A 26081-nucleotide genomic window follows, 5' to 3' on the forward strand; every position below is an offset into this window, starting at 1 on the left:
TCTCTTATTGGCATAATGTCATTTTTGCACTCTCACTGGCACATTTGTTTGATCATGGAAAAGCAGTTTTCCACCACACAAGCACAGGACTGAAGTTGTACTGTGCTCATTCTAATAACAAGTAAAACCAGGAACAAGATCACCAATGTTGATACCACCTCATTATAATCATGGAATATTATAAAGGTGGATGCATTATTCATATTACATTTGAATTACCACAGAATAATTTGCTATTTAAGGTATTTCTCTAAAAAATAGTAATAAAGATAGAAAAATGAAATATATATATATATATATATATATATATATATATATATATGTATGTATGTATGTATGTATGTATGAAGTAAAAAGAGACAATGAATAGTAATATGAAGGTGTAAACAGATAATGTAAACAAGTGTAATAGAAAGTGAATAGAAGAATAAATAATGTAAAACAGTTCTGGGATCAGCAGCATTCTCTATTGATTACTTGATCACATGTGAAAGAGCTTTTAATGGTAAATAAAACATTTATTATGTGGTTTTCTGAATTAACAAGATAATTGCTGCATACATATACACAACAGCAGCAGAGAGTGTAGCACTGAGAACGTGATCTAACAAAAGATGGGTCCATTTATTTGGTATCGATTCTTTTGATGTTACTATCAATACTGAAAACAGGACTCAATATCAGTAGTATTGATTGGGATTGATCTGCCCACCCCTAAAGCAAACATTATTTATATGGTACATTTCAAAGTGTCTTACAGGAAGAAGAAAAGTGGAAAGATTGAAATAAAAGAGATAAGAAGAAGAAAATATAGTAAGACTAAGAATCTACAGCCATGCTGGCAGCTCTGTGAGGTAGGGGTGGATGATGTATACCACAATATTTGGGTGTAATCCAATACCAAGTAGTACCAGGACCATAATCACTGATACCAATATTGATACTTTTTGTTATTAGAAGCAGCACTATCATGTACTACACAACAACAGCAGAGCAGCAGAGAGTGTATTCACTAAGACGAGTGTTCATGTGCCAGCAACATGATCTAATGTCAGATGGATCCAATTTTTTAAGGTATCAGTCTGCTCACCCCTACTGTGAGGCTGTAATGCTAAATACTGTGTAAAAAAAACTTTGATATCAGACAGATAAACCAAAATACTGGACAGATTGAAATGTTCACCTGATGATGGCGCCAGATGATAAGTTAAGGGATCTCTAAATTTCACAAGGAAAATGAAATGTCTGCACCAAATTGCATGGTGATCCATCCAAAAGTTGTCAAGACATTTCAGTCTGAGCCATAAGTGTCAACCTCATGGTGCTTCTAGATGAAAAGTCACGCAGTCACCAAAGTTAATAATCTTCATCCCATCGACACTGTGGATATCTGTACCAGATTTAATGGCAATTCATCCAGCAGTTGTTGAGAAATTTCAATCTGGACCAAAGTCATGCATCATGGTTTGGTTTTACGTTTTCTTTTTTAACTGCTGCATAATCCACCATCAAGGTTTTGTTTAAAAAAAGGTGACAGTTGACTCTATAATATGGAAAATCCGTTACTGGATCTAAAGTAGAGTCCATGCTATTGTTTAGAAAAAATGTCACAGAGGAAATGAATTGTAAACAAATGTAATAGAACTTTTTAAAAAAGGAAAGTGTTGATAATCACACATCATAGTTGTTTGATGGAATGAACAAGATCATTATAAATAACTGTTAAAGATGACAAAAAATGAATAGAATCAAATCACTATTGATGCAAAGATTTTGCTCTCAAAATTAATTTTTCCTCACAATTGTCACATTATGATGTTTCACAGATAAGGCTGTACTGAAAATAAGCACAGAGTGGAAGAAAAGTTTTGGTACCTTCATTTTTATTATGATTCTTACAGTTTATAGAATTGAAGATTAATACAATAGTATGGTGAGATTTAATTATTCAATGTAACCAGTTTTTTATAATTTTACATCTTCATGAATAATAAAAAAAAATCTTGAAACAAAATAATATCACAGTACAACACGTGTGCATTGTTACTGTAACCAGTTTACTCCGGTGACTTGTCCCCTAAAGACAAAGACAAAAGAGAAAAACATGTCATTACTCCATATAGTTTATTGTGTTGAGACATCAGCTGCCCTGAGATCAGATTGTAATTCATACTCACAAATGATTGGTCCAATAGTCAGTGGCTTCATAGGAGCAGAGCTTGAAACGGAGCGATGTGTCCTCCTTGTGCAAGGCTGCATGGTAGGAGAGGGTGGAAAAAATAAAAGATACCATTAAAACCTAGTGTTTAAGCAACACTAATTATGGATTGACAATGCTATTGATAAAGTGACATGTGTGACTCACTGGAACACAGGAGGAGCCCCTCTGGTCACACAGGCTGAGGCTGCAGTGAAGGAAAACATCTCGGTATTCACCCTGGAGCAGGAAGAACAGGGCAGAGAAACGAGCCTTGGAGGATGAGCCGCTCTCAACCACTGACACCTGTCTGCGGTCAGTGGGACACCTGGCAGAGAGGATGAAACAGGTCATCAGTTCCATTTCACATCGCCGTACATTTAACTTTTTCCCCATTTCCACTATACTCCACAGAGCATCTGCTGAGGGACACATACTTGTTCTGGATGAGAGAGTATCGCACAGAATCATCAGGGTTTGATGAATGAGTGGCGTAGCAGTCCTCCAGAACAGCTGCAAAGCTTGGATCTCTCTCGTCCACAGAGACCCCCACGTACAATGGTGAGCCCACTGGCAAGACAACCCGACCTGCTGGATAAGTCTCTGTGAAGTTGGAGTTGCGGAACAGAGACATGGAGGCTCTGGCTTTGGTACCCGAGCCTGAAATGCCACCTGCCAATCTGTCAAAAAACATGCTTTTTGTTACGAAAAACCAAGGCATTTCCCCAGCAGGCGTCTATTATTAGTTTATATCAAATAATAGGCAGCACCATAAAAATGTTCTGTCATTAAGTGTCAGCTAGATAGCTTTTTGTATAACCATCACACAGGCTTGTTTAGGTACATCCTTGCTGTGCTGTCTGAAGATTTTGGAGTTTTTGTGCTGTTGTGGTGCACCATGTTGTGTTTGTTAAACCATAATCAGCGGACGGACTGTTAACTTAGATGGAGGGATCAACTTTACATTACAGCATTATGAATATTTTATTAGACTGCTTGCTAAAAAAATATACTGATACTGAAACAGAATTTGTTCATCCCTTCAAAAAAGGAAAAATGTTACATGAACCACCACACTATCTATAATGGATTATTGGGACATCATGTATGTTCATGATGCTGTTACACGGTCTGATTGTTCTGTGAGTGACTGTCTCATTTTGTAATCTTATATATAAAATTGGTTTCATGGAAACTAAGAGGTCTTGATCACAGTTTTACGATTCTGCGTATTACAACATGCAACACTGCTGTTCAGCATGATAGCCCTACAAGTCATTTCAAAAATATTACTATAATAGATTTTATAGACTCCCTGTGGTAGTATTAGAAAAGATATTGTAGCAGACAGCAATGTACGTTTACACTATAATGACTAGTTAAAAGCAACATAGACGTAGACAAGACCAACTTTCATCAGGTTTCCCTTAATTTTTGTGATGTGTCAAAATAATTTACAAGTGTAAAGGGTGAACAATGCCATAGTCCCCTTCAATAAAAGGTTACTCACGCCAGGAACGGTCTGATAGCCACATTCAGGCTGGTGTCTGTGTCCAGGGGATAGGCGCAGGAGAAGGGAAGACTCACAGGAAAGATGGAGGATGTGTTGGTCATTGGATAGATGAATAAACTGTTGGAGTAGATGGCATGTGTGTGGTTGGTCTGAAAGACAAGATGATTAAATTATCAGTCAGTTGAATGATTATGTCAGCTTGAGAGGGTGTGTTATTAGCAGCAGCAGTGCTCGGTCAAGCAGTTAAAAAAATGTCCTTTAGGAGGAGGACCTGGGTTCAAGATACTGTAAAATAATAAATATTTAGTCCCTGTCACTTCCTGACCTGACCTCCCTGCAGAAGAGTAAGTGAAAACATTTTCAATATGTGACCAATAACCCAGTCTCAATTATAGTGACAATAATTGGATGGACTAACATACAGGCAGCACATACAGTACATATTCAGTACCATTGTTTCACCATTGATGTCTCATACACCAGTGAAGCCGGCAACTTTCATTATTTACTATCTGGTTTGTCAGAAATAACATGCTCGATGTCCCAAAACGTTCCCCTGCTAAATCAAAAATCTTTTTTGTCCTTCAAAGTCTGCCCCAATTTCACAAAAGACATCTTGGCTCCCTGTCAACAAATGTCAACCCTGCAGCCAGAAACACAAAAACCTCTCCACAAACAAACTCCTGGGAGGGGCTGGACTCTTCTTTTTCAGAATTGCCCAGGTGAGACCCCCCAGCTGAGTGCTATGTTGGAGTTCTCCATGTGGAGTGAGAGGGTCACCTCCTTGTGACTACATGTCAGGGAAGAAGGCTGTGATTGTTGTTTGTGTGAACGCACCGTCAGTATGTTTCCACAGGCTCCTGCCTGGGCCTCCATTTCGTACCAAACTACATCATTATGCACTCTGACCCAGGAGCAGTTGTGGGCTGCCAGGTTGCCAGAGAATGGGTTCAAACCAGAGGATGTCATGCTAGCCAATTCCAGGCCTACTTGGAGTTTATCACGGCCACAAATTAATTGAGAAGGCTGGAGTGGAGGACGCTGGACTAGAGACAAAGATATAAGGTTACCAAGTAAAAGTGTGAGAGGAAGAAGATGAGACGGTAAATACTGTACACAAGAAGAAAACATCCATAGACCTTCACCTCTGTGTGTAATTTTGACTGTATGGTGTCAAAAATCCTAAATATAATACCACAGACAGGCTGTTACACAACAAGATTTCATGGGCTTTAGCTCCTTGTTTGTGTTTACCTTCACAGACCACACCAGCATCCTCATGGTGTCTGCAGTTGTGAGATCCAATCCCTTGGTGTCCGCACTCACTGAGCTCTGATTCATTGCCTGTGCACATGACATTATCCAACCAGATAGGCCCTTCGCCCTGTCCAAAGCGTGCGCTTTGTGGTGCTGAACGAGCCCTGCCACAGCCCAGCTGTCTGCACACCACGTTGGCGTCGTTCAGGTCCCAGGCATCGTCACACACGGTGCCCCACTGTCCTTCATGGTAGACCTCCACTCTGCCAGAGCAGCGGTCGTCAGAGTTGACCAGCCTCACTGTTGAACCAGCTAATAGAAAAGCATACAACATAATATTGTTGAACTATGGACTTCATGAAAAACAATGATATCTGTGAGAAGGTGAAAATAGAATAAATGAAATAAAAGTGTAGTGTAAATCAAAGACTTCACATTTCTGTAACAGGTGGTGACGAATATCCTAAACATATTAACATAGACAGGCTGTTATACAGTGAGGTTTCATGGGCTTTAGCTCCTTGTTTGTTTTTACCTTCACAGACCACACCAGCATCCTCATGGTGTCTGCAGTTGTGAGATCCAATCCCTTGGTGTCCGCACTCACTGAGCTCTGATTCATTGCCCGTGCACATGACATTATCCAACCAAATAGGCCCTTCGCCCTGTCCAAAGCGTGCGCTTTGTGGTGCTGAACGAGCCCTGCCACAGCCCAGCTGTCTGCACACCACGTTGGCGTCATTCAGGTCCCAGGCATCGTCACACACGGTGCCCCACTGTCCTTCATGGTAGACCTCCACTCTGCCAGAGCAGCGGTCGTCAGAGTTGACCAGCCTCACTGTTGAACCAGCTAATAGAAAAGCATACAACATAATATTGTTGAACTATGGACTTCATGAAAAACAATGATATCTGTGAGAAGGTGAAAATAGAATAAATGAAATAAAAGTGTAGTGTAAATCAAAGACTTCACATTTCTGTAACAGGTGGTGACGAATATCCTAAACATATTAACATAGACAGGCTGTTATACAGTGAGGTTTCATGGGCTTTAGCTCCTTGTTTGTTTTTACCTTCACAGACCACACCAGCATCCTCATGGTGTCTGCAGTTGTGAGATCCAATCCCTTGGTGTCCGCACTCACTGAGCTCTGATTCATTGCCCGTGCACATGACATTATCCAACCAAATAGGCCCTTCGCCCTGTCCAAAGCGTGCGCTTTGTGGTGCTGAACGAGCCCTGCCACAGCCCAGCTGTCTGCACACCACGTTGGCGTCGTTCAGGTCCCAGGCATCGTCACACACGGTGCCCCACTGTCCTTCATGGTAGACCTCCACTCTGCCAGAGCAGCGGTCGTCAGAGTTGACCAGCCTCACTGTTGAACCAGCTAATAGAAAAGCATACAACATAATATTGTTGAACTATGGACTTCATGAAAAACAATGATATCTGTGAGAAGGTGAAAATAGAATAAATGAAATAAAAGTGTAGTGTAAATCAAAGACTTCACATTTCTGTAACAGGTGGTGACGAATATCCTAAACATATTAACATAGACAGGCTGTTATACAGTGAGGTTTCATGGGCTTTAGCTCCTTGTTTGTTTTTACCTTCACAGACCACACCAGCATCCTCATGGTGTCTGCAGTTGTGAGATCCAATCCCTTGGTGTCCGCACTCACTGAGCTCTGATTCATTGCCCGTGCACATGACATTATCCAACCAAATAGGCCCTTCGCCCTGTCCAAAGCGTGCGCTTTGTGGTGCTGAACGAGCCCTGCCACAGCCCAGCTGTCTGCACACCACGTTGGCGTCGTTCAGGTCCCAGGCATCGTCACACACGGTGCCCCACTGTCCTTCATGGTAGACCTCCACTCTGCCAGAGCAGCGGTCGTCAGAGTTGACCAGCCTCACTGTTGAACCAGCTAATAGAAAAGCATACAACATAATATTGTTGAACTATGGACTTCATGAAAAACAATGATATCTGTGAGAAGGTGAAAATAGAATAAATGAAATAAAAGTGTAGTGTAAATCTCATATTTCACGTTTCTGTAAAAGGTGCTGACTAAAATCCGAAATATAATAACCTAGGTTCTTACACAGCGAGATTTCATGGGCTTTAGCTCCTTGTTTGTGTTTACCTTCACAGACCACACCAGCATCCTCACTGTGACCACAGTTGTGAGATCCAATCCCTTGGTGTCCGCACTCACTGAGCTCTGATTCGCTGCCTGTGCACATAACATCATCCAACCAAATAGGCCCTTCGCCCTGTCCAAAGTGTGCGCTTTGTGGTGCTGAACGAGCCCTGCCACAGCCCAGCTGTCTGCACACCACGTTGGCGTCGTTCAGGTCCCAGGCATCGTCACACACGGTGCCCCACTGTCCTTCATGGTAGACCTCCACTCTGCCAGAGCAGCGGTCGTCAGAGTTGACCAGCCTCACTGTTGAACCAGCTAATAGAAAAGCATACAACATAATATTGTTGAACTATGGACTTCATGAAAAACAATGATATCTGTGAGAAGGTGAAAATAGAATAAATGAAATAAAAGTGTAGTGTAAATCAAAGACTTCACATTTCTGTAACAGGTGGTGACGAATATCCTAAACATATTAACATAGACAGGCTGTTATACAGTGAGGTTTCATGGGCTTTAGCTCCTTGTTTGTTTTTACCTTCACAGACCACACCAGCATCCTCACTGTGACCACAGTTGTGAGATCCAATCCCTTGGTGTCCGCACTCACTGAGCTCTGATTCGCTGCCTGTGCACATAACATTATCCAACCAGATAGGCCCTTCGCCCTGTCCAAAGCGTGCGCTTTGTGGTGCTGAACGAGCCCTGCCACAGCCCAGCTGTCTGCACACCACGTTGGCGTCGTTCAGGTCCCAGGCATCGTCACACACGGTGCCCCACTGTCCTTCATGGTAGACCTCCACTCTGCCAGAGCAGCGGTCGTCAGAGTTGACCAGCCTCACTGTTGAACCAGCTAATAGAAAAGCATACAACATAATATTGTTGAACTATGGACTTCATGAAAAACAATGATATCTGTGAGAAGGTGAAAATAGAATAAATGAAATAAAAGTGTAGTGTAAATCAAAGACTTCACATTTCTGTAACAGGTGGTGACGAATATCCTAAACATATTAACATAGACAGGCTGTTATACAGTGAGGTTTCATGGGCTTTAGCTCCTTGTTTGTTTTTACCTTCACAGACCACACCAGCATCCTCATGGTGTCTGCAGTTGTGAGATCCAATCCCTTGGTGTCCGCACTCACTGAGCTCTGATTCATTGCCCGTGCACATGACATTATCCAACCAAATAGGCCCTTCGCCCTGTCCAAAGCGTGCGCTTTGTGGTGCTGAACGAGCCCTGCCACAGCCCAGCTGTCTGCACACCACGTTGGCGTCGTTCAGGTCCCAGGCATCGTCACACACGGTGCCCCACTGTCCTTCATGGTAGACCTCCACTCTGCCAGAGCAGCGGTCGTCAGAGTTGACCAGCCTCACTGTTGAACCAGCTAATAGAAAAGCATACAACATAATATTGTTGAACTATGGACTTCATGAAAAACAATGATATCTGTGAGAAGGTGAAAATAGAATAAATGAAATAAAAGTGTAGTGTAAATCAAAGACTTCACATTTCTGTAACAGGTGGTGACGAATATCCTAAACATATTAACATAGACAGGCTGTTATACAGTGAGGTTTCATGGGCTTTAGCTCCTTGTTTGTTTTTACCTTCACAGACCACACCAGCATCCTCATGGTGTCTGCAGTTGTGAGATCCAATCCCTTGGTGTCCGCACTCACTGAGCTCTGATTCATTGCCCGTGCACATGACATTATCCAACCAAATAGGCCCTTCGCCCTGTCCAAAGCGTGCGCTTTGTGGTGCTGAACGAGCCCTGCCACAGCCCAGCTGTCTGCACACCACGTTGGCGTCGTTCAGGTCCCAGGCATCGTCACACACGGTGCCCCACTGTCCTTCATGGTAGACCTCCACTCTGCCAGAGCAGCGGTCGTCAGAGTTGACCAGCCTCACTGTTGAACCAGCTAATAGAAAAGCATACAACATAATATTGTTGAACTATGGACTTCATGAAAAACAATGATATCTGTGAGAAGGTGAAAATAGAATAAATGAAATAAAAGTGTAGTGTAAATCTCATATTTCACGTTTCTGTAAAAGGTGCTGACTAAAATCCGAAATATAATAACCTAGGTTCTTACACAGCGAGATTTCATGGGCTTTAGCTCCTTGTTTGTGTTTACCTTCACAGACCACACCAGCATCCTCACTGTGACCACAGTTGTGAGATCCAATCCCTTGGTGTCCGCACTCACTGAGCTCTGATTCGCTGCCTGTGCACATGACATCATCCAACCAAATAGGCCCTTCGCCCTGTCCAAAGCGTGCGCTTTGTGGTGCTGAACGAGCCCTGCCACAGCCCAGCTGTCTGCACACCACGTTGGCATCGTTCAGGTCCCAGGCATCGTCACACACGGTGCCCCACTGTCCTTCATGGTAGACCTCCACTCTGCCAGAGCAGCGGTCGTCAGAGTTGACCAGCCTCACTGTTGAACCAGCTAATAGAAAAGCATACAACATAATATTGTTGAACTATGGACTTCATGAAAAACAATGATATCTGTGAGAAGGTGAAAATAGAATAAATGAAATAAAAGTGTAGTGTAAATCAAAGACTTCACATTTCTGTAACAGGTGGTGACGAATATCCTAAACATATTAACATAGACAGGCTGTTATACAGTGAGGTTTCATGGGCTTTAGCTCCTTGTTTGTTTTTACCTTCACAGACCACACCAGCATCCTCATGGTGTCTGCAGTTGTGAGATCCAATCCCTTGGTGTCCGCACTCACTGAGCTCTGATTCATTGCCCGTGCACATGACATTATCCAACCAAATAGGCCCTTCGCCCTGTCCAAAGCGTGCGCTTTGTGGTGCTGAACGAGCCCTGCCACAGCCCAGCTGTCTGCACACCACGTTGGCGTCGTTCAGGTCCCAGGCATCGTCACACACGGTGCCCCACTGTCCTTCATGGTAGACCTCCACTCTGCCAGAGCAGCGGTCGTCAGAGTTGACCAGCCTCACTGTTGAACCAGCTAATAGAAAAGCATACAACATAATATTGTTGAACTATGGACTTCATGAAAAACAATGATATCTGTGAGAAGGTGAAAATAGAATAAATGAAATAAAAGTGTAGTGTAAATCAAAGACTTCACATTTCTGTAACAGGTGGTGACGAATATCCTAAACATATTAACATAGACAGGCTGTTATACAGTGAGGTTTCATGGGCTTTAGCTCCTTGTTTGTTTTTACCTTCACAGACCACACCAGCATCCTCATGGTGTCTGCAGTTGTGAGATCCAATCCCTTGGTGTCCGCACTCACTGAGCTCTGATTCATTGCCCGTGCACATGACATTATCCAACCAAATAGGCCCTTCGCCCTGTCCAAAGCGTGCGCTTTGTGGTGCTGAACGAGCCCTGCCACAGCCCAGCTGTCTGCACACCACGTTGGCGTCGTTCAGGTCCCAGGCATCGTCACACACGGTGCCCCACTGTCCTTCATGGTAGACCTCCACTCTGCCAGAGCAGCGGTCGTCAGAGTTGACCAGCCTCACTGTTGAACCAGCTAATAGAAAAGCATACAACATAATATTGTTGAACTATGGACTTCATGAAAAACAATGATATCTGTGAGAAGGTGAAAATAGAATAAATGAAATAAAAGTGTAGTGTAAATCAAAGACTTCACATTTCTGTAACAGGTGGTGACGAATATCCTAAACATATTAACATAGACAGGCTGTTATACAGTGAGGTTTCATGGGCTTTAGCTCCTTGTTTGTTTTTACCTTCACAGACCACACCAGCATCCTCATGGTGTCTGCAGTTGTGAGATCCAATCCCTTGGTGTCCGCACTCACTGAGCTCTGATTCATTGCCCGTGCACATGACATTATCCAACCAAATAGGCCCTTCGCCCTGTCCAAAGCGTGCGCTTTGTGGTGCTGAACGAGCCCTGCCACAGCCCAGCTGTCTGCACACCACGTTGGCGTCGTTCAGGTCCCAGGCATCGTCACACACGGTGCCCCACTGTCCTTCATGGTAGACCTCCACTCTGCCAGAGCAGCGGTCGTCAGAGTTGACCAGCCTCACTGTTGAACCAGCTAATAGAAAAGCATACAACATAATATTGTTGAACTATGGACTTCATGAAAAACAATGATATCTGTGAGAAGGTGAAAATAGAATAAATGAAATAAAAGTGTAGTGTAAATCTCATATTTCACGTTTCTGTAAAAGGTGCTGACTAAAATCCGAAATATAATAACCTAGGTTCTTACACAGCGAGATTTCATGGGCTTTAGCTCCTTGTTTGTGTTTACCTTCACAGACCACACCAGCATCCTCACTGTGACCACAGTTGTGAGATCCAATCCCTTGGTGTCCGCACTCACTGAGCTCTGATTCGCTGCCTGTGCACATAACATCATCCAACCAAATAGGCCCTTCGCCCTGTCCAAAGCGTGCGCTTTGTGGTGCTGAACGAGCCCTGCCACAGCCCAGCTGTCTGCACACCACGTTGGCGTCGTTCAGGTCCCAGGCATCGTCACACACGGTGCCCCACTGTCCTTCATGGTAGACCTCCACTCTGCCAGAGCAGCGGTCGTCAGAGTTGACCAGCCTCACTGTTGAACCAGCTAATAGAAAAGCATACAACATAATATTGTTGAACTATGGACTTCATGAAAAACAATGATATCTGTGAGAAGGTGAAAATAGAATAAATGAAATAAAAGTGTAGTGTAAATCTCATATTTCACGTTTCTGTAAAAGGTGCTGACTAAAATCCGAAATATAATAACCTAGGTTCTTACACAGCGAGATTTCATGGGCTTTAGCTCCTTGTTTGTGTTTACCTTCACAGACCACACCAGCATCCTCACTGTGACCACAGTTGTGAGATCCAATCCCTTGGTGTCCGCACTCACTGAGCTCTGATTCGCTGCCTGTGCACATGACATCATCCAACCAAATAGGCCCTTCGCCCTGTCCAAAGCGTGCGCTTTGTGGTGCTGAACGAGCCCTGCCACAGCCCAGCTGTCTGCACACCACGTTGGCGTCGTTCAGGTCCCAGGCATCGTCACACACGGTGCCCCACTGTCCTTCATGGTAGACCTCCACTCTGCCAGAGCAGCGGTCGTCAGAGTTGACCAGCCTCACTGTTGAACCAGCTAATAGAAAAGCATACAACATAATATTGTTGAACTATGGACTTCATGAAAAACAATGATATCTGTGAGAAGGTGAAAATAGAATAAATGAAATAAAAGTGTAGTGTAAATCAAAGACTTCACATTTCTGTAACAGGTGGTGACGAATATCCTAAACATATTAACATAGACAGGCTGTTATACAGTGAGGTTTCATGGGCTTTAGCTCCTTGTTTGTTTTTACCTTCACAGACCACACCAGCATCCTCATGGTGTCTGCAGTTGTGAGATCCAATCCCTTGGTGTCCGCACTCACTGAGCTCTGATTCATTGCCCGTGCACATGACATTATCCAACCAAATAGGCCCTTCGCCCTGTCCAAAGCGTGCGCTTTGTGGTGCTGAACGAGCCCTGCCACAGCCCAGCTGTCTGCACACCACGTTGGCGTCGTTCAGGTCCCAGGCATCGTCACACACGGTGCCCCACTGTCCTTCATGGTAGACCTCCACTCTGCCAGAGCAGCGGTCGTCAGAGTTGACCAGCCTCACTGTTGAACCAGCTAATAGAAAAGCATACAACATAATATTGTTGAACTATGGACTTCATGAAAAACAATGATATCTGTGAGAAGGTGAAAATAGAATAAATGAAATAAAAGTGTAGTGTAAATCAAAGACTTCACATTTCTGTAACAGGTGGTGACGAATATCCTAAACATATTAACATAGACAGGCTGTTATACAGTGAGGTTTCATGGGCTTTAGCTCCTTGTTTGTTTTTACCTTCACAGACCACACCAGCATCCTCATGGTGTCTGCAGTTGTGAGATCCAATCCCTTGGTGTCCGCACTCACTGAGCTCTGATTCATTGCCCGTGCACATGACATTATCCAACCAAATAGGCCCTTCGCCCTGTCCAAAGCGTGCGCTTTGTGGTGCTGAACGAGCCCTGCCACAGCCCAGCTGTCTGCACACCACGTTGGCGTCGTTCAGGTCCCAGGCATCGTCACACACGGTGCCCCACTGTCCTTCATGGTAGACCTCCACTCTGCCAGAGCAGCGGTCGTCAGAGTTGACCAGCCTCACTGTTGAACCAGCTAATAGAAAAGCATACAACATAATATTGTTGAACTATGGACTTCATGAAAAACAATGATATCTGTGAGAAGGTGAAAATAGAATAAATGAAATAAAAGTGTAGTGTAAATCAAAGACTTCACATTTCTGTAACAGGTGGTGACGAATATCCTAAACATATTAACATAGACAGGCTGTTATACAGTGAGGTTTCATGGGCTTTAGCTCCTTGTTTGTTTTTACCTTCACAGACCACACCAGCATCCTCATGGTGTCTGCAGTTGTGAGATCCAATCCCTTGGTGTCCGCACTCACTGAGCTCTGATTCATTGCCCGTGCACATGACATTATCCAACCAAATAGGCCCTTCGCCCTGTCCAAAGCGTGCGCTTTGTGGTGCTGAACGAGCCCTGCCACAGCCCAGCTGTCTGCACACCACGTTGGCGTCGTTCAGGTCCCAGGCATCGTCACACACGGTGCCCCACTGTCCTTCATGGTAGACCTCCACTCTGCCAGAGCAGCGGTCGTCAGAGTTGACCAGCCTCACTGTTGAACCAGCTAATAGAAAAGCATACAACATAATATTGTTGAACTATGGACTTCATGAAAAACAATGATATCTGTGAGAAGGTGAAAATAGAATAAATGAAATAAAAGTGTAGTGTAAATCAAAGACTTCACATTTCTGTAACAGGTGGTGACGAATATCCTAAACATATTAACATAGACAGGCTGTTATACAGTGAGGTTTCATGGGCTTTAGCTCCTTGTTTGTTTTTACCTTCACAGACCACACCAGCATCCTCATGGTGTCTGCAGTTGTGAGATCCAATCCCTTGGTGTCCGCACTCACTGAGCTCTGATTCATTGCCCGTGCACATGACATTATCCAACCAAATAGGCCCTTCGCCCTGTCCAAAGCGTGCGCTTTGTGGTGCTGAACGAGCCCTGCCACAGCCCAGCTGTCTGCACACCACGTTGGCGTCGTTCAGGTCCCAGGCATCGTCACACACGGTGCCCCACTGTCCTTCATGGTAGACCTCCACTCTGCCAGAGCAGCGGTCGTCAGAGTTGACCAGCCTCACTGTTGAACCAGCTAATAGAAAAGCATACAACATAATATTGTTGAACTATGGACTTCATGAAAAACAATGATATCTGTGAGAAGGTGAAAATAGAATAAATGAAATAAAAGTGTAGTGTAAATCAAAGACTTCACATTTCTGTAACAGGTGGTGACGAATATCCTAAACATATTAACATAGACAGGCTGTTATACAGTGAGGTTTCATGGGCTTTAGCTCCTTGTTTGTTTTTACCTTCACAGACCACACCAGCATCCTCATGGTGTCTGCAGTTGTGAGATCCAATCCCTTGGTGTCCGCACTCACTGAGCTCTGATTCATTGCCCGTGCACATGACATTATCCAACCAAATAGGCCCTTCGCCCTGTCCAAAGCGTGCGCTTTGTGGTGCTGAACGAGCCCTGCCACAGCCCAGCTGTCTGCACACCACGTTGGCGTCGTTCAGGTCCCAGGCATCGTCACACACGGTGCCCCACTGTCCTTCATGGTAGACCTCCACTCTGCCAGAGCAGCGGTCGTCAGAGTTGACCAGCCTCACTGTTGAACCAGCTAATAGAAAAGCATACAACATAATATTGTTGAACTATGGACTTCATGAAAAACAATGATATCTGTGAGAAGGTGAAAATAGAATAAATGAAATAAAAGTGTAGTGTAAATCTCATATTTCACGTTTCTGTAAAAGGTGGTGACTAAAATCCGAAATATAATAACCTAGGTTCTTACACAGCGAGATTTCATGGGCTTTAGGTCCTTGTTTGTGTTTACCTTCACAGACCACACCAGCATCCTCACTGTGACCACAGTTGTGAGATCCAATCCCTTGGTGTCCGCACTCACTGAGCTCTGATTCGCTGCCTGTGCACATAACATCATCCAACCAAATAGGCCCTTCGCCCTGTCCAAAGCGTGCGCTTTGTGGTGCTGAACGAGCCCTGCCACAGCCCAGCTGTCTGCACACCACGTTGGCGTCGTTCAGGTCCCAGGCATCGTCACACACGGTGCCCCACTGTCCTTCATGGTAGACCTCCACTCTGCCAGAGCAGCGGTCGTCAGAGTTGACCAGCCTCACTGTTGAACCAGCTAATAGAAAAGCATACAACATAATATTGTTGAACTATGGACTTCATGAAAAACAATGATATCTGTGAGAAGGTGAAAATAGAATAAATGAAATAAAAGTGTAGTGTAAATCAAAGACTTCACATTTCTGTAACAGGTGGTGACGAATATCCTAAACATATTAACATAGACAGGCTGTTATACAGTGAGGTTTCATGGGCTTTAGCTCCTTGTTTGTTTTTACCTTCACAGACCACACCAGCATCCTCACTGTGACCACAGTTGTGAGATCCAATCCCTTGGTGTCCGCACTCACTGAGCTCTGATTCGCTGCCTGTGCACATAACATTATCCAACCAGATAGGCCCTTCGCCCTGTCCAAAGCGTGCGCTTTGTGGTGCTGAACGAGCCCTGCCACAGCCCAGCTGTCTGCACACCACGTTGGCGTCGTTCAGGTCCCAGGCATCGTCACACACGGTGCCCCACTGTCCTTCATGGTAGACCTCCACTCTGCCAGAGCAGCGGTCGTCAGAGTTGACCAGCCTCACTGTTGAACCAGCTAATAGAAAAGCATACAACATAATATTGTTGAACTATGGACTTCATGAAAAACAATGATATCTGTGAGAAGGTGAAAATAGAATAAATGAAATAAAAGTGTAGTGTAAATCAAAGACTTCACATTTCTGTAACAGGTGGTGACGAATATCCTAAACATATTAACATAGACAGGCTGTTATACAGTGAGGTTTCATGGGCTTTAGCTCCTTGTTTGTTTTTACCTTCACAGACCACACCAGCATCCTCACTGTGACCACAGTTGTGAGATCCAATCCCTTGGTGTCCGCACTCACTGAGCTCTGATTCGCTGCCTGTGCACATAACATTATCCAACCAGATAGGCCCTTCGCCCTGTCCAAAGCGTGCGCTTTGTGGTGCTGAACGAGCCCTGCCACAGCCCAGCTGTCTGCACACCACGTTGGCGTCGTTCAGGTCCCAGGCATCGTCACACACGGTGCCCCACTGTCCTTCATGGTAGACCTCCACTCTGCCAGAGCAGCGGTCGTCAGAGTTGACCAGCCTCACTGTTGAACCAGCTAATAGAAAAGCATACAACATAATATTGTTGAACTATGGACTTCATGAAAAACAATGATATCTGTGAGAAGGTGAAAATAGAATAAATGAAATAAAAGTGTAGTGTAAATCAAAGACTTCACATTTCTGTAACAGGTGGTGACGAATATCCTAAACATATTAACATAGACAGGCTGTTATACAGTGAGGTTTCATGGGCTTTAGCTCCTTGTTTGTTTTTACCTTCACAGACCACACCAGCATCCTCATGGTGTCTGCAGTTGTGAGATCCAATCCCTTGGTGTCCGCACTCACTGAGCTCTGATTCATTGCCCGTGCACATGACATTATCCAACCAAATAGGCCCTTCGCCCTGTCCAAAGCGTGCGCTTTGTGGTGCTGAACGAGCCCTGCCACAGCCCAGCTGTCTGCACACCACGTTGGCGTCGTTCAGGTCCCAGGCATCGTCACACACGGTGCCCCACTGTCCTTCATGGTAGACCTCCACTCTGCCAGAGCAGCGATCGTCAGAGTTGACCAGCCTCACTGTTGAACCAGCTAATAGAAAAGCATACAACATAATATTGTTGAACTATGGACTTCATGAAAAACAATGATATCTGTGAGAAGGTGAAAATAGAATAAATGAAATAAAAGTGTAGTGTAAATCTCATATTTCACGTTTCTGTAAAAGGTGGTGACTAAAATCCGAAATATAATAACCTAGGTTCTTACACAGCGAGATTTCATGGGCTTTAGGTCCTTGTTTGTGTTTACCTTCACAGACCACACCAGCATCCTCACTGTGACCACAGTTGTGAGATCCAATCCCTTGGTGTCCGCACTCACTGAGCTCTGATTCGCTGCCTGTGCACATGACATCATCCAACCAAATAGGCCCTTCGCCCTGTCCAAAGCGTGCGCTTTGTGGTGCTGAACGAGCCCTGCCACAGCCCAGCTGTCTGCACACCACGTTGGCGTCGTTCAGGTCCCAGGCATCGTCACACACGGTGCCCCACTGTCCTTCATGGTAGACCTCCACTCTGCCAGAGCAGCGGTCGTCAGAGTTGACCAGCCTCACTGTTGAACCAGCTAATAGAAAAGCATACAACATAATATTGTTGAACTATGGACTTCATGAAAAACAATGATATCTGTGAGAAGGTGAAAATAGAATAAATGAAATAAAAGTGTAGTGTAAATCAAAGACTTCACATTTCTGTAACAGGTGGTGACGAATATCCTAAACATATTAACATAGACAGGCTGTTATACAGTGAGGTTTCATGGGCTTTAGCTCCTTGTTTGTTTTTACCTTCACAGACCACACCAGCATCCTCATGGTGTCTGCAGTTGTGAGATCCAATCCCTTGGTGTCCGCACTCACTGAGCTCTGATTCATTGCCCGTGCACATGACATTATCCAACCAAATAGGCCCTTCGCCCTGTCCAAAGCGTGCGCTTTGTGGTGCTGAACGAGCCCTGCCACAGCCCAGCTGTCTGCACACCACGTTGGCGTCGTTCAGGTCCCAGGCATCGTCACACACGGTGCCCCACTGTCCTTCATGGTAGACCTCCACTCTGCCAGAGCAGCGGTCGTCAGAGTTGACCAGCCTCACTGTTGAACCAGCTAATAGAAAAGCATACAACATAATATTGTTGAACTATGGACTTCATGAAAAACAATGATATCTGTGAGAAGGTGAAAATAGAATAAATGAAATAAAAGTGTAGTGTAAATCAAAGACTTCACATTTCTGTAACAGGTGGTGACGAATATCCTAAACATATTAACATAGACAGGCTGTTATACAGTGAGGTTTCATGGGCTTTAGCTCCTTGTTTGTTTTTACCTTCACAGACCACACCAGCATCCTCATGGTGTCTGCAGTTGTGAGATCCAATCCCTTGGTGTCCGCACTCACTGAGCTCTGATTCATTGCCCGTGCACATGACATTATCCAACCAAATAGGCCCTTCGCCCTGTCCAAAGCGTGCGCTTTGTGGTGCTGAACGAGCCCTGCCACAGCCCAGCTGTCTGCACACCACGTTGGCGTCGTTCAGGTCCCAGGCATCGTCACACACGGTGCCCCACTGTCCTTCATGGTAGACCTCCACTCTGCCAGAGCAGCGATCGTCAGAGTTGACCAGCCTCACTGTTGAACCAGCTAATAGAAAAGCATACAACATAATATTGTTGAACTATGGACTTCATGAAAAACAATGATATCTGTGAGAAGGTGAAAATAGAATAAATGAAATAAAAGTGTAGTGTAAATCTCATATTTCACGTTTCTGTAAAAGGTGGTGACTAAAATCCGAAATATAATAACCTAGGTTCTTACACAGCGAGATTTCATGGGCTTTAGGTCCTTGTTTGTGTTTACCTTCACAGACCACACCAGCATCCTCACTGTGACCACAGTTGTGAGATCCAATCCCTTGGTGTCCGCACTCACTGAGCTCTGATTCGCTGCCTGTGCACATGACATCATCCAACCAAATAGGCCCTTCGCCCTGTCCAAAGCGTGCGCTTTGTGGTGCTGAACGAGCCCTGCCACAGCCCAGCTGTCTGCACACCACGTTGGCGTCGTTCAGGTCCCAGGCATCGTCACACACGGTGCCCCACTGTCCTTCATGGTAGACCTCCACTCTGCCAGAGCAGCGGTCGTCAGAGTTGACCAGCCTCACTGTTGAACCAGCTAATAGAAAAGCATACAACATAATATTGTTGAACTATGGACTTCATGAAAAACAATGATATCTGTGAGAAGGTGAAAATAGAATAAATGAAATAAAAGTGTAGTGTAAATCAAAGACTTCACATTTCTGTAACAGGTGGTGACGAATATCCTAAACATATTAACATAGACAGGCTGTTATACAGTGAGGTTTCATGGGCTTTAGCTCCTTGTTTGTTTTTACCTTCACAGACCACACCAGCATCCTCATGGTGTCTGCAGTTGTGAGATCCAATCCCTTGGTGTCCGCACTCACTGAGCTCTGATTCATTGCCCGTGCACATGACATTATCCAACCAAATAGGCCCTTCGCCCTGTCCAAAGCGTGCGCTTTGTGGTGCTGAACGAGCCCTGCCACAGCCCAGCTGTCTGCACACCACGTTGGCGTCGTTCAGGTCCCAGGCATCGTCACACACGGTGCCCCACTGTCCTTCATGGTAGACCTCCACTCTGCCAGAGCAGCGGTCGTCAGAGTTGACCAGCCTCACTGTTGAACCAGCTAATAGAAAAGCATACAACATAATATTGTTGAACTATGGACTTCATGAAAAACAATGATATCTGTGAGAAGGTGAAAATAGAATAAATGAAATAAAAGTGTAGTGTAAATCAAAGACTTCACATTTCTGTAACAGGTGGTGACGAATATCCTAAACATATTAACATAGACAGGCTGTTATACAGTGAGGTTTCATGGGCTTTAGCTCCTTGTTTGTTTTTACCTTCACAGACCACACCAGCATCCTCATGGTGTCTGCAGTTGTGAGATCCAATCCCTTGGTGTCCGCACTCACTGAGCTCTGATTCATTGCCCGTGCACATGACATTATCCAACCAAATAGGCCCTTCGCCCTGTCCAAAGCGTGCGCTTTGTGGTGCTGAACGAGCCCTGCCACAGCCCAGCTGTCTGCACACCACGTTGGCGTCGTTCAGGTCCCAGGCATCGTCACACACGGTGCCCCACTGTCCTTCATGGTAGACCTCCACTCTGCCAGAGCAGCGATCGTCAGAGTTGACCAGCCTCACTGTTGAACCAGCTAATAGAAAAGCATACAACATAATATTGTTGAACTATGGACTTCATGAAAAACAATGATATCTGTGAGAAGGTGAAAATAGAATAAATGAAATAAAAGTGTAGTGTAAATCTCATATTTCACGTTTCTGTAAAAGGTGGTGACTAAAATCCGAAATATAATAACCTAGGTTCTTACACAGCGAGATTTCATGGGCTTTAGGTCCTTGTTTGTGTTTACCTTCACAGACCACACCAGCATCCTCACTGTGACCACAGTTGTGAGATCCAATCCCTTGGTGTCCGCACTCACTGAGCTCTGATTCGCTGCCTGTGCACATGACATCATCCAACCAAATAGGCCCTTCGCCCTGTCCAAAGCGTGCGCTTTGTGGTGCTGAACGAGCCCTGCCACAGCCCAGCTGTCTGCACACCACGTTGGCGTCGTTCAGGTCCCAGGCATCGTCACACACGGTGCCCCACTGTCCTTCATGGTAGACCTCCACTCTGCCAGAGCAGCGGTCGTCAGAGTTGACCAGCCTCACTGTTGAACCAGCTAATAGAAAAGCATACAACATAATATTGTTGAACTATGGACTTCATGAAAAACAATGATATCTGTGAGAAGGTGAAAATAGAATAAATGAAATAAAAGTGTAGTGTAAATCAAAGACTTCACATTTCTGTAACAGGTGGTGACGAATATCCTAAACATATTAACATAGACAGGCTGTTATACAGTGAGGTTTCATGGGCTTTAGCTCCTTGTTTGTTTTTACCTTCACAGACCACACCAGCATCCTCACTGTGACCACAGTTGTGAGATCCAATCCCTTGGTGTCCGCACTCACTGAGCTCTGATTCGCTGCCTGTGCACATAACATTATCCAACCAGATAGGCCCTTCGCCCTGTCCAAAGCGTGCGCTTTGTGGTGCTGAACGAGCCCTGCCACAGCCCAGCTGTCTGCACACCACGTTGGCGTCGTTCAGGTCCCAGGCATCGTCACACACGGTGCCCCACTGTCCTTCATGGTAGACCTCCACTCTGCCAGAGCAGCGGTCGTCAGAGTTGACCAGCCTCACTGTTGAACCAGCTAATAGAAAAGCATACAACATAATATTGTTGAACTATGGACTTCATGAAAAACAATGATATCTGTGAGAAGGTGAAAATAGAATAAATGAAATAAAAGTGTAGTGTAAATCTCATATTTCACGTTTTTGTAAAAGGTGGTGACTAAAATCCGAAATATAATAACCTAGGTTCTTACACAGCGAGATTTCATGGGCTTTAGGTCCTTGTTTGTGTTTACCTTCACAGACCACACCAGCATCCTCACTGTGACCACAGTTGTGAGATCCAATCCCTTGGTGTCCGCACTCACTGAGCTCTGATTCGCTGCCTGTGCACATGACATCATCCAACCAAATAGGCCCTTCGCCCTGTCCAAAGCGTGCGCTTTGTGGTGCTGAACGAGCCCTGCCACAGCCCAGCTGTCTGCACACCACGTTGGCGTCGTTCAGGTCCCAGGCATCGTCACACACGGTGCCCCACTGTCCTTCATGGTAGACCTCCACTCTGCCAGAGCAGCGGTCGTCAGAGTTGACCAGCCTCACTGTTGAACCAGCTAATAGAAAAGCATACAACATAATATTGTTGAACTATGGACTTCATGAAAAACAATGATATCTGTGAGAAGGTGAAAATAGAATAAATGAAATAAAAGTGTAGTGTAAATCAAAGACTTCACATTTCTGTAACAGGTGGTGACGAATATCCTAAACATATTAACATAGACAGGCTGTTATACAGTGAGGTTTCATGGGCTTTAGCTCCTTGTTTGTTTTTACCTTCACAGACCACACCAGCATCCTCATGGTGTCTGCAGTTGTGAGATCCAATCCCTTGGTGTCCGCACTCACTGAGCTCTGATTCATTGCCCGTGCACATGACATTATCCAACCAAATAGGCCCTTCGCCCTGTCCAAAGCGTGCGCTTTGTGGTGCTGAACGAGCCCTGCCACAGCCCAGCTGTCTGCACACCACGTTGGCGTCGTTCAGGTCCCAGGCATCGTCACACACGGTGCCCCACTGTCCTTCATGGTAGACCTCCACTCTGCCAGAGCAGCGGTCGTCAGAGTTGACCAGCCTCACTGTTGAACCAGCTAATAGAAAAGCATACAACATAATATTGTTGAACTATGGACTTCATGAAAAACAATGATATCTGTGAGAAGGTGAAAATAGAATAAATGAAATAAAAGTGTAGTGTAAATCAAAGACTTCACATTTCTGTAACAGGTGGTGACGAATATCCTAAACATATTAACATAGACAGGCTGTTATACAGTGAGGTTTCATGGGCTTTAGCTCCTTGTTTGTTTTTACCTTCACAGACCACACCAGCATCCTCATGGTGTCTGCAGTTGTGAGATCCAATCCCTTGGTGTCCGCACTCACTGAGCTCTGATTCATTGCCCGTGCACATGACATTATCCAACCAAATAGGCCCTTCGCCCTGTCCAAAGCGTGCGCTTTGTGGTGCTGAACGAGCCCTGCCACAGCCCAGCTGTCTGCACACCACGTTGGCGTCGTTCAGGTCCCAGGCATCGTCACACACGGTGCCCCACTGTCCTTCATGGTAGACCTCCACTCTGCCAGAGCAGCGATCGTCAGAGTTGACCAGCCTCACTGTTGAACCAGCTAATAGAAAAGCATACAACATAATATTGTTGAACTATGGACTTCATGAAAAACAATGATATCTGTGAGAAGGTGAAAACAGAATAAATGAAATAAAAGTGTAGTGTAAATCTCATATTTCACGTTTCTGTAAAAGGTGGTGACTAAAATCCGAAATATAATAACCTAGGTTCTTACACAGCGAGATTTCATGGGCTTTAGGTCCTTGTTTGTGTTTACCTTCACAGACCACACCAGCATCCTCACTGTGACCACAGTTGTGAGATCCAATCCCTTGGTGTCCGCACTCACTGAGCTCTGATTCGCTGCCTGTGCACATGACATCATCCAACCAAATAGGCCCTTCGCCCTGTCCAAAGCGTGCGCTTTGTGGTGCTGAACGAGCCCTGCCACAGCCCAGCTGTCTGCACACCACGTTGGCGTCGTTCAGGTCCCAGGCATCGTCACACACGGTGCCCCACTGTCCTTCATGGTAGACCTCCACTCTGCCAGAGCAGCGGTCGTCAGAGTTGACCAGCCTCACTGTTGAACCAGCTAATAGAAAAGCATACAACATAATATTGTTGAACTATGGACTTCATGAAAAACAATGATATCTGTGAGAAGGTGAAAATAGAATAAATGAAATAAAAGTGTAGTGTAAATCAAAGACTTCACATTTCTGTAACAGGTGGTGACGAATATCCTAAACATATTAACATAGACAGGCTGTTATACAGTGAGGTTTCATGGGCTTTAGCTCCTTGTTTGTTTTTACCTTCACAGACCACACCAGCATCCTCATGGTGTCTGCAGTTGTGAGATCCAATCCCTTGGTGTCCGCACTCACTGAGCTCTGATTCATTGCCCGTGCACATGACATTATCCAACCAAATAGGCCCTTCGCCCTGTCCAAAGCGTGCGCTTTGTGGTGCTGAACGAGCCCTGCCACAGCCCAGCTGTCTGCACACCACGTTGGCGTCGTTCAGGTCCCAGGCATCGTCACACACGGTGCCCCACTGTCCTTCATGGTAGACCTCCACTCTGCCAGAGCAGCGGTCGTCAGAGTTGACCAGCCTCACTGTTGAACCAGCTAATAGAAAAGCATACAACATAATATTGTTGAACTATGGACTTCATGAAAAACAATGATATCTGTGAGAAGGTAAAATAGAATAAATGAAATAAAAGTATAGTGTAAATCTCATATTTCACGTTTCTGTAAAAGGTGGTGACTAAAATCCTTCATATAATACCATAGACAGGCTGTTACATAGCGAGATTTCATGGGCTTTAGCTCCTTGTTTGTGTTTACCTTCACAGACCACACCAGCATCCTCACGGTGACCACAGTTGTGAGATCCAATCCCTTGGTGTCTGCACTCACTGAGCTCTGATTCGCTGCCTGTGCACATGACATTATCCAACCAAATAGGCCCTTCGCCCTGTCCAAAGCGTGCACTTTGTGGTGCTGATCGAGCCCTGCCACAGCCCAGCTGTCTGCACACCACGTTGGCGTCATTCAGGTCCCAGGCATCGTCACACACAGTGCCCCACTGTCCTTCATGGTAGACCTCCACTCTGCCAGAGCAGCGGTCGTCAGAGTTGACCAGCCTCACTGTTGAACGAGTTAACATAAAAGCATACAACATAATAGTGTTGAAAGATGGACTTCATCAAAATACCAACAAAGGTATATTGAGCAACAAATCATCTCTCAGGCTCATTGAACATCTTATATTCTAGTCTGGATCAAAAATAATAATAATATTACACAATAACATAATAATATGTGTAAAATGATGTGCAAGTCCTCTAGAATTAGGCATTGAAGAATATGTGACAGTTATGATTCATGTGTGGGGAAGTAAATTCAAGTCACCATTTGATTAAAGTGTTATAATGGAAGTCCAATAATGTATGACACAAAAAGGGGAAAAATGTAACAAATCTACAGAGCAATTACACAGTGAATATGTGTCATAATGTGTAACCCAAGATGTTAGTTGGTTTACCTGAAGTGTTTCCTGTAGTAATCTGCAAAATTAGGATCAATAACAAACCCCCAGGCACCCCCATTATGGACAACATCCAGGACACAAACCTGGTAAAGAAGACAACAAAGATGTCTTGATAAACCCCAGAAAGCAGCACGATAAGTCCTCTTAGTGGAATGACTAATTAATTACAAATGTACAATCTTAAAACATTAAAGCATTTTCAAACTATGTTGCCGTGCATAAAATTCATTACTTTGCCAGTGTTTGTACATACCTTGGAGAGACTGTGTGGGAATCCAGGAAAATGTTGAAAGTTAAAATCTCCCAGTGAGTGAGACTGTGAGAATTTATAGGCCCATGTTGGTGTTAAAATCACTATACCAAGCACTCATTGGTGAAGCACATATGTTTACATATGTTTACATATGTGCTGTCAATAACCCATTTATGGGTTAAGCAAATTAAGAGAACATCAATTTGACAACACATTTGCAGCACTTAGAAAATGCGCTGCAAATTCAGACAACAAAATACAATAGAGACACAACACATTACAGACAACACAACACAGAAAGCACTGCAATAACACTAAAAAGCATTTAAAAAGACTTAATAGCACTTAAAAGTGATGAACACGTCGGGACACACTTGTTGCCACAGTTTGTGACTCATGATGTTACTGATGTCAGCTATCCGTCAGCGGTGTTAGTAAATGGGCTTTTTTGGTTTGGTTTAACATTTAACATATTCTTGCCTCATACCTGTGTCACATTGCCAGTATGACATGTCTCTAATTTTATAGCTAATGGAGATTGTATCTAACAAACTGGCAACTATTTGAGTCTATCTCAGCACAGGAAGGGTGTGTAACTTGATACAAGAAGAGCAGAGTTCACACTTCTGTGTTGGCAAGCATCCACCCTGCTGAGGTTTCAGGCACTGTTCAGTGTTTTTACCATGCAGCCTCAGTGCAACAGGGTAAATCTCTATCAGCGTGGTGGGCCGTAGTTGACTGTGAACCTTCACCTATCTATGGAGAGGGCAAAGACAATGGCTATGTCTGAAACCACTTAACAGTGTGTCTGCCAGTTTCCACCAAGAGCTT

General features: G+C 44.7%; 2 protein-coding genes across 2 annotated transcripts; both read right to left on the reverse strand.

Annotated features, from left to right (window-relative positions):
- Window positions 1-1866: 1866 nt before the first annotated feature.
- On the reverse strand, window positions 1867-4742 carry LOC122979100 (pancreatic secretory granule membrane major glycoprotein GP2-like). The gene is made up of 6 exons (XM_044346312.1): window positions 4548-4742; window positions 3708-3859; window positions 2635-2877; window positions 2366-2525; window positions 2178-2253; window positions 1867-2077 (listed from the first exon to the last, which is right to left on the reverse strand). Exons 1-6 carry the CDS (start codon window positions 4677-4679, stop codon window positions 2058-2060), a joined length of 783 nt encoding a protein of 260 aa, XP_044202247.1. The 5' UTR covers window positions 4680-4742; the 3' UTR covers window positions 1867-2057.
- LOC122979657 lies at window positions 4724-25762 on the reverse strand. Its single transcript, XM_044347293.1, has 39 exons — window positions 25738-25762; window positions 24292-24594; window positions 23755-24069; window positions 23217-23531; window positions 22683-22997; window positions 22145-22459; window positions 21607-21921; window positions 21073-21387; window positions 20535-20849; window positions 20001-20315; window positions 19463-19777; window positions 18925-19239; window positions 18391-18705; window positions 17853-18167; window positions 17315-17629; window positions 16781-17095; window positions 16243-16557; window positions 15705-16019; window positions 15167-15481; window positions 14633-14947; window positions 14095-14409; window positions 13557-13871; window positions 13019-13333; window positions 12481-12795; window positions 11943-12257; window positions 11409-11723; window positions 10875-11189; window positions 10337-10651; window positions 9799-10113; window positions 9261-9575; window positions 8727-9041; window positions 8189-8503; window positions 7651-7965; window positions 7113-7427; window positions 6579-6893; window positions 6041-6355; window positions 5503-5817; window positions 4906-5279; window positions 4724-4756 (listed from the first exon to the last, which is right to left on the reverse strand). The coding sequence occupies exons 1-39, from the start codon at window positions 25760-25762 to the stop codon at window positions 4724-4726; spliced, it is 11760 nt and encodes a 3919-aa protein (XP_044203228.1).
- Window positions 25763-26081: the final 319 nt, after the last annotated feature.

Source organism: Thunnus albacares, chromosome 3, assembly GCF_914725855.1.
Source record: "Thunnus albacares chromosome 3, fThuAlb1.1, whole genome shotgun sequence".
Lineage (NCBI taxonomy): Eukaryota > Metazoa > Chordata > Actinopteri > Scombriformes > Scombridae > Thunnus > Thunnus albacares.

Coding starts and splice junctions, on each gene's coding strand:
- LOC122979100 (XM_044346312.1), bottom strand. CDS start 4,679: ATGACATCCTCTGGTTTGAACCCATTCTCTGGCAACCTGGCAGCCCAC. Junction 2,878..3,707: donor GCTATCAGACCGTTCCTGGC/GTGAGTAACCTT, acceptor GTTTTTTGACAG/ATTGGCAGGTGGCATTTCAG. Junction 2,078..2,177: donor GACTATTGGACCAATCATTT/GTGAGTATGAAT, acceptor CTTTGTCTTTAG/GGGACAAGTCACCGGAGTAA.
- LOC122979657 (XM_044347293.1), bottom strand. CDS start 25,762: ATGTCATACTGGCAATGTGACACAG. Junction 16,558..16,780: donor TGCTGGTGTGGTCTGTGAAG/GTAAAAACAAAC, acceptor CTTTTCTATTAG/CTGGTTCAACAGTGAGGCTG. Junction 14,410..14,632: donor TGCTGGTGTGGTCTGTGAAG/GTAAAAACAAAC, acceptor CTTTTCTATTAG/CTGGTTCAACAGTGAGGCTG.